Here is a 7666-nt window from a genome sequence, read left to right as displayed (position 1 = left end):
TGTGTATACACAAATGTTATTTTTTAAAGCGTTAATTTGGCAATACTTGTAGTTGTAATTGCTTTCATGACCGTATGCTTTCAGCCTTGAAAAAGTCCAAGGTGCTATCCCAACAATTACGAAATACATGTCGGCTGATGCTTTCAATACGTTTGGTGGAAGCTAGCAGAATCGCCTACCCGAGGTCTCCTACATTGTACTGGTTCAACTGCAGTAGTGGTCTGTCTGCCCAGGCCAGGGGTAGCCCAGTATCTTCAGACCTCCAACGTGTCTTCGGGTCTCTGTCTCTGTCGGTACCTCCTGCGTCAACGTGGTCCTGGCCTAAATCGCATCCAACCCGCCTCCTGCTCAACAACTGCCTTCAAGTTTTTCAGGTCCAAGCGCGAGTTCGCAGGTTTTGCATTCTGGGATTTGCAGTCCTAATGCACTACACTTAAAAGAATGTGAGGCAACCAAAACTGAAATGGACGGGTTACTGCAGCATGGACTGGGGGAAATGGACTACTCTGCTTAGAACTACTGCTACCATGCGACTGTGCCATGCGCACCGAGGCTTCCCCCATCATCAGCATACTGCAGGGTCTTCAGCTTTTAATCGCAGGACATAGTTATCAATGCTCTGACCGGGGGCTTAAAAATACCCATTTCTTACTAGACAAATGAAATACCATTCAGGAAAAGGGAAAACAAAGAGCGAGGAGCTGGAGTAAAAAGATAAAAGGTAAAACGAAAGGGGAAGTGTGCCGAGAGCTGCGGGCGGTATAAAGTAAATAAAATTAAAATAAAATAATAAAGTGCGGAATTGAAAGTCAACTCCAAGCTGTGGCTCACCAAAATCGCCAATAAGCAGCTTGAAAATAAGGCCATAGTCCTTCCCAGTCGCCATCCCCATGCTTCTTCTAAAGAGATCCACAAGGCGTGGACAAGTCCATAAAAACACGGAACGCCGCCAATAAAAAAGGGATGAGGTGGCAAACAAATTCGAATAATCAAACACAAAAAAGCGAAGCCCGTCAGGTCCGTCTCCAGCCGCGGACATTAAGGCTCCTAACACGAGACCGGTGGGCTGCTTTCCCTCATGAGGGTCGCCCACTTGGAAGTGGCGTGTCTGCCCTCCATGCTTTGGCCTCGAAGAGATCAATTGTGTAATCCCAGTAGAGACACTGCTGTTCAACTGCACCTCCTTTTGATTATTTAAACCTGAAGTGCCCATTGCTTTCCCAGGACAGGACGGTGTTCCTTACATGTTTCTCTACTTTACCTGATCAGAGCGGGGAGGGGCAGGCAGCACGAGGAACGCTGCTCTGCCAGCACCACCGGGATTTCGGTCGACATTGGGGGACCAGTGGCGTGGCCACTGAACGCGTGAGCTGAGGTCATTTACTAAACTCGGCGCTTCAGAAACATGTATCACTTTTCCACATTGTCTGTGCTTGACATAATGTGTGCCTACAACCTGCTGCACGTTCAAACTGCCGACAAATAACCTCACAGACATCAGCCCTGAGCCTATCAGCAGGTTACAATTACATCGCAGCCAATCGGCGAAGGATGCTTGGGGGCGGGGCTGTGCTTCCATTTGTTTGGCGGCTTGACGCTAAGAACAGGTGTGCGGGGCCGTAGTGCCGAAATGGAAGTCCGAAAGGCTTAGGGAAATAAGTCTTCAAGCGCTTGTTCGTAGAAGATCATGGTCCTCTGACTGTCAACTTTAATTATTCTGAGTGGGGCTAACCTTAGTCCAAAACGGGGCTGGCAGGCCTTTACGTTACCGGCTTCGCGCAAGAAAACATTGTCCACACCTTCTTTTAGGAGCAAGAAAGGCCACTTTTATTTTAGGACAGGTGCATCATCAATATCATAAACATATTCATTATTTATTTATTATTTACATAATTCAACTCTACAGTGAGCCTACGAAACCTAAATCCCAAAACCCCGAACAAACTCCTGCCTACTAACCCTAGCCTACCCAACGCTACCCTTCAGGATGGCCAACCCGCTCCAGGCTGCCCACCCCCACTAACAAAAACCCGCCTACAAAAGAACAAAGGCACCCATCCTAACAGTGGCAAACCTACCTAAACTAAAACAGTGCCTAGAGCACCGCAAAAGAACAAACCCAGAAATAAAGAAAGAAAAAGAAAAAAGAGGGAGGGTGGGTGGGGCAAAACAACCTCCCTACACGCCTCCCGCCACGCAGTTGCTAATCCCCGCCTGACTTCCCCTTTTCAACCCTCTGCTAATCAGCCCCCCACCTGTTGATGTTCCTCGCGCGAACCTGCCCAGGGAGAGACCGGCTCGCGCCTGGCTCTCCCTGGGTCCCCCCTCGCGCAAGAAAACATTGTCCACACCTTCTTTTAGGAGCAAGAAAGGCCACTTTTATTTTAGGACAGGTGCATCATCAATATCATAAACATATTCATTATTTATTTATTATTTACATAATTCAACTCTACAGTGAGCCTACGAAACCTAAATCCCAAAACCCCGAACAAACTCCTGCCTACTAACCCTAGCCTACCCAACGCTACCCTTCAGGATGGCCAACCCGCTCCAGGCTGCCCACCCCCACTAACAAAAACCCGCCACCCAGGAAAACCTTTAGCGTTTTCCTGCCCCACCTAAAGGAAAGGAAGGAGCACACCACAACTGTACTTGAAGAACCTTGCTAATCAAGTCCCTGAGTTCAAGGAGGTAAAAAGAGAGGCCCAAAGCTGAGAGATGCACACCGTCCTCACAAAATAAATGATGTTCAGATACTTGTAAATGATAATGGTTCAAACTGTATATCCCCCAATGTTGACAAAAAAGGCGCATTGTCCTGTTCACTTTCCGTCTAGCCTTTTCCAGGGCAGAATGGGTCCGTGCCCCACGCCAGTGCAAACGGGGCACAAACTCAGTCCATATGAGCATGGTGCTCTCCCATGTGGTTCGGATGATTTCCAGGTCCTGCTTCATTAATTTTAACAAGGTCAGCCCAGAGAGAGAAACCAAGTCATTCTCTCCCAAATGTAGCACCAGGAGATCCGGAGGGCCCCCCAAACACTGCGAAACCAAAGCAGCCAAGGCGGGAAAAAGCCCACCCCAGCGCATTCCCCCTGTTCCATGCCATGAGACTTCATGTGTCATACTGTTCAGGCCAAGTGATCTCCCACAAAGCTGGCTGGCAGCGGCTAAAGCTGCTCGTTTAATAAAAGAGTGCCCCAGTATCCACACCCTTCTTTTGCATCCGGCGACTGATAGCCAGGGACCTAGGAGAGAAAGAAATGTTAGACCAGCCAAAAATGCACTATTTCCTCACATACTTTTCACAACACTTGGAACGCCAACGACCAATGCGTCGGATCTGGGACCAGTCCCACCCCAGGCGGGCGGCCTCCGTCGCCGCACCAATTCTGAAGGAATGGGTACCAAACTGAACAGGGTCCTTCCCCAAACGCAACAAGACCTTACGTAATACAGCCAACAATTGAGATGCCACTATGGGACTACCATCCGCATGACAAAATATGGACCCCTGTAGAAAATGCGGAGAGGACACAAACCCTTCCCATTCCCCAACCGGGCAACATGCAGAGACCCCACTCCTACCAAGGAACACCCACTTACCCCTCCCCATCTGGTCGGTTTTGGATGCCCGCAGCCAAAGTCGCACTCTGTCACTTTCCAACACCACCTCACCGCTGGTCATGCCTACCCTGCCCCGCAACCCCAGCAACTCTGATGCCCGAAATGCCCCAAAGAACAACCACACAAAACACAAACGAAATTTGGCACACTCAAAAGCATCATGACAACACACCTCCAGTTCCGGCAACATCAACTGGAGCAATTCAAACGTCACGGGCTGCCGGAGCTGCTGACCCCCAGCCCGGAGCCTGGCCAAACCTTTCAACAATTTACGAACCAACACCCCCCCAACCGGATCCCTCCCCCACCAAAGCTGTCCATAAAAAGAAACCCCAGCCAATTTACCCGAAATGGTAGTGGGCGCCAGGCCTTTGTCCGCCAGATGTAAAACAAACTGCAAGATGCATTGTTCATCAGACCAACCAGCCCTGAACGGCCCCATCGAAACCTTGCAAAACTGCAGAAACTCAGACCAGGCTTTCACATAACCCCGCCTGGTGGATTCAGCCACAGAATTTTCCACCAAGTGGTGAACCCTCAATCCCCCAGGTCCCATACGTACTGTGGGATCGGTGTTGGTGCCAGGTCCGCCCCAGGAGCTAACTTGCGGAACTCGGACCACTGAAAGCGAGACAAAGAGTCAGCGATGCAATTAGAAGTACCAGGAACATGCCGCGCTTTAAAGACAATATTCAGTTGCAGACACCGCAGCATGAATGCGCGCAGGAGCCGCAAAACCCGCAAATCGCGAGCCTTTTGGTGATTGACAAGGTGTACTACAGCCAAATTGTCCACGTGAAACAAGACGGAACGATTCTGAAACTCATCCCCCCATAGGTGCAAAGCAACCAGCAGCGGGAAGAGCTCCAGAAACGCAATGCTGCGACCCTGATCCTTCCAGTGCGCCGGCCAGCCGGCCGCGCACCATCGACCTTCCCAAAATATTCCGAATCCGTGAGCCCCTGACGCATCAGTGAACAACTGTACTTGCCACACCATGTCCTCATCCGCAAAAAACAAGGACACGCCATTAAAGTCTTGCAGAAAACGAAGCCAGACAGTCAAATCGGCACGCACAGCGGTGGTAATGCGCACCCTATGATGGGGAAGGCTTGCTCCGGACATGGACAGACCCAGACGTCTGCAGAACGTCCTGCCCGCCCGAACAACCCGGCAAGCAAAATTGAGATAACCCAACAACTTCTGAACAGTTTTCAAAACCACTTTCCGCTCCCCCAACACCAGATGTATGAAAGCAGACATTTCCTTCACTTTAGCCACAGGCAGTCTCGCCACCATAGACAGAGTATCAATTTCGATCCCCAAAAAAGTCAGGGACGTACAGGGACCCTCTGTCTTGTCCGGCGCCAAGGGGACACCCAATTCCTCCGCTAGAGCCTGAAAGATGTTCAAAGCCGACTGACACTGCCCAGAGCAACCCTCCCCAATGAAAAGAAAATCATCAAGGTAATGACAGACCAACGCGTGGCCACTGACAAAAGTGAATCGCCACTGCAGGAAGGTACTGAAGGTTTCAAACAGGGAGCATGACACTGAACAGCCCATGGGCAACACCCGATCCACGTAGAAACTACCATCAAAATGCATTCCTAACAGACTGAAATCCCAAGGATGAATGGGCAATAGCCGGAAAGCCGACTGAATGTCGCTCTTCGCCAGCAAAGCCCCAACACCAGCCGTGCGCACGAGCCGTAAGGCATCGTCCACCGAAGCATAAGTGACAGTTGAGTCAGCTGGATCAATAAAGTCATTGATTGAGGAACCCTCGGGCCAGGACAGGTGATGAATAAGACGAAACTCCCCTTCCGCCTTCTTGGGCACCACGCCCAGGGGTGATACAATCAAGTCAGGCAGGGGACAATGCACAAAAGGACCAGCAATCCTACCAGCCGCAAGCTCTGCATCCAGTTTCTTCCGCACCACATGTGGACTCTCCTTCGCAGACTTCAAATTATCCGACCACCTGCCCACCCTGGGTCCCTGATACCCAATCCGAAACCCAATTTTGAAGCCCCAAGACAAAATCTTAGCTGCCTCAAAATCCGGATAATCCACCAGCCAGAGGTCGAGAACCTCCTGCCTAATAGGAGTAGGGGCCCTTGTAAACAGACTGATGGTGCTGCCCCCTGCCCCCAGAACCCCGTCCCTGATCACCCCATCTCTGGCCGGGAAAACACTGGGTGAGGGCGTGCTTCCCTCCACACTGTGAACACTCATGTTTATACCTGCAAGCGGGTCTGTTACAGGAACCTCTGTTAAAATGCCAGCAAGTGCCAGAAGCGGCTGATTGACCTCTGCCCCAAACCCCCGCCCCAGACTGAGCGGGGCGAGCTGAAAAGGGCCGATAAAACACAGGTTGCCCGCTAGCTGTGTGGGTCGTAGCAGGAGGGTTTGCCGATGCCATCCATTGCAACCATAACTCAGAGTCAACCGCACCCCACGAACGCTCAGGAAAAGCGGCCATGCGCGCCCTAAATTCGTCATCGTAGGACAACCAAGCAAAGCCTCCAAAATAACTGTGAGCCTTGCGGATGACATCTGCATATTTAAACATGTCTATCGCTTTCTCAGGATGACGTTGACAATAAACGCTGGCATAAATGAGAAAGGCCGAAGTCCAATTCTCTATGGACTTCGGAACGCGAGGCCTCCGAGCCAATTCTAATTCCTCCTCTTTCGACCCTTCTTTTGCCTGGACATCCCTGTGGAGAAGACGAAAAACATCTACAAAAGCCCCAGACCAGATCAGATTCTTTGTTTTTTCAGATAAATGGGACCCCAAGGGCATCCCCACCCCAGAATAAGGCAACTTTTTCGGTAGGATACTATCCTCCGTTACCCGAGTGGCATCCACCCCGCCATCCCCCGATATAGAAACTTCTTTTGCAACTTGCACAGTAGAAACATTTGAAATTACGGGCCGCTCAAGCCTCGGTGCCAGAGCGACTCGCTCAACCACAACCCCATCACCCGTACCACAGGATCTTGTACTCTTAACCGGGAGACTCTCCCTAGGTTGCACATTTGAAATTACGGGCCGCTCAAGCCTCGGTGCCAGAGCGACTCGCTCAACCACAACCCCATCACCCATACCAACAGATCTTGTACACTTAACCGGGAGACTCTCCCTAGGTTGCCACACTGACCACCACCCATCCTTACCTCTTGGTAACTGCTCCGACTGCTGGGCGACGGCCCCACGATCCCGCTGAGAAGGTCCAGACCACACTGCCCCTCGTACACCTGCAGGGTCCGCTCTAGACTCCTGCAAAACACGAGAAACAGTGGGTTGCCCCAACCCACCCCCCTGGGCCCGTGCTGCCAAAAGCCCAACATCTTTGTCCCTCAATTCCCCCTCTTCCAACTCATCATCATGAAAACTCCCACCGAAAGCTGCATCAGAAAATTCAACTTGATTACTTCCACTGGGCATAGCCCCATCACCAATACCCCCATCATAAAACTGCCAATCAATGGTCTGAAAGCTTTGTGGACAGAAAACTGTAGAAGAGGTATCCGCTCCAGATAGCCCCCCTGAAAGCCCACCACTGGAAACAGCCGTGGGGACAGTTCCCGGGCCCGTAGAAACTGCCAACAGCCGCCCAGCCGAAGGCGCAGATTGAAAACTGCTGCCGCTCAAGCCAGACGATGAAGGGTGCGCGACAACATGGTCCCTGAAAGCTGAACCGCAATTTTCCCCCAAGGGACGGCCCACCGACGCCAGACCATGGACACCTCCCGACCCAGTCGATTGACCCCCCAAGTGGCCACTTGGCCGCCCCCTGGGGACCGGGAACAAGGCTTGCCCCGGGTACTGGGGCGCCCCCTCGTTGAACAAACCCCTCATACCAGGAGCCGGGGGCGTGGGGATGGCAGCCCGAGGGCCAGGCAAACCGGCTGCCACAGCCGCAGTGGCCGGGGGGGGCAGCAATCTAGAGACAGTGCCCACTGGAACCACAGCAGGGGCAGGAGTGGGGACCACAGGAGGGGTTGGAGCCGGCAATGCAGCAGTGAG

At 52.0% G+C, this 7666-nt stretch overlaps 1 protein-coding gene across 1 annotated transcript; it reads right to left on the bottom strand.

Moving 5' to 3' along the window:
- Positions 1–1915: 1915 nt before the first annotated feature.
- Positions 1916–7448, bottom strand: LOC144798238 (uncharacterized). The gene is made up of 2 exons (XM_078668985.1): positions 6814–7448; positions 1916–3251 (listed from the first exon to the last, which is right to left on the bottom strand). Exons 1-2 carry the CDS (start codon positions 7082–7084, stop codon positions 2602–2604), a joined length of 921 nt encoding a protein of 306 aa, XP_078525111.1. The 5' UTR covers positions 7085–7448; the 3' UTR covers positions 1916–2601.
- Positions 7449–7666: the final 218 nt, after the last annotated feature.

This window comes from Lissotriton helveticus, chromosome 12, assembly GCF_964261635.1.
Source record: "Lissotriton helveticus chromosome 12, aLisHel1.1, whole genome shotgun sequence".
Lineage (NCBI taxonomy): Eukaryota > Metazoa > Chordata > Amphibia > Caudata > Salamandridae > Lissotriton > Lissotriton helveticus.
This window is presented reverse-complemented; position numbering and strand designations above follow the sequence as displayed.